Raw genomic sequence first — 347 nt, forward strand, 5'->3', positions numbered from 1 at the left:
GGCGCTTGATATTCTCGTCCGTAATGTTAATCACTTTTCCCTGAACGCAAACAATAGCAAGCCAATGCGTTCAGGTCCATGTAGCCTGCAACGGCTGCCGAATATAAACGCATATGATCAGACAATCATACCGACACGGCAATGGTAGGGCAAATGCAGGCCGCTTGCCTCCTGTATGGCGGAGCAAATCGCTGCGAGGTACTCGGTTTTGCTTGTTGGTAGCTTTTTTTCTGCGTTCGTCTCTGCAATGAACGCTTCGAGACCTGCTCGTTCTCGGGCGGCATTGAAGTCGGCAAGGCAGTCGACGGACTCTGCACAGAAGCAAAACCACAACAACCCTTGCGAGC

General features: G+C 51.6%; 1 protein-coding gene across 1 annotated transcript in view; it reads right to left on the reverse strand.

Moving 5' to 3' along the window:
- Positions 1-347, reverse strand: part of EMH_0009140 (SAG family member) — a gene marked incomplete at both ends in the record, with an annotated part of 3,172 nt that overhangs the window by 2,475 nt on the left and 350 nt on the right. Inside the window, one exon of the mRNA XM_013498570.1 lies at positions 132-311. Coding sequence (XP_013354024.1) covers positions 132-311 — 180 coding nt within the window. The remainder of the gene's footprint in view (positions 1-131; positions 312-347) is intronic.

The sequence above is a fragment of the Eimeria mitis genome, genomic scaffold, assembly GCF_000499745.2.
Source record: "Eimeria mitis Houghton genomic scaffold, Emh_scaff353, whole genome shotgun sequence".
Lineage (NCBI taxonomy): Eukaryota > Apicomplexa > Conoidasida > Eucoccidiorida > Eimeriidae > Eimeria > Eimeria mitis.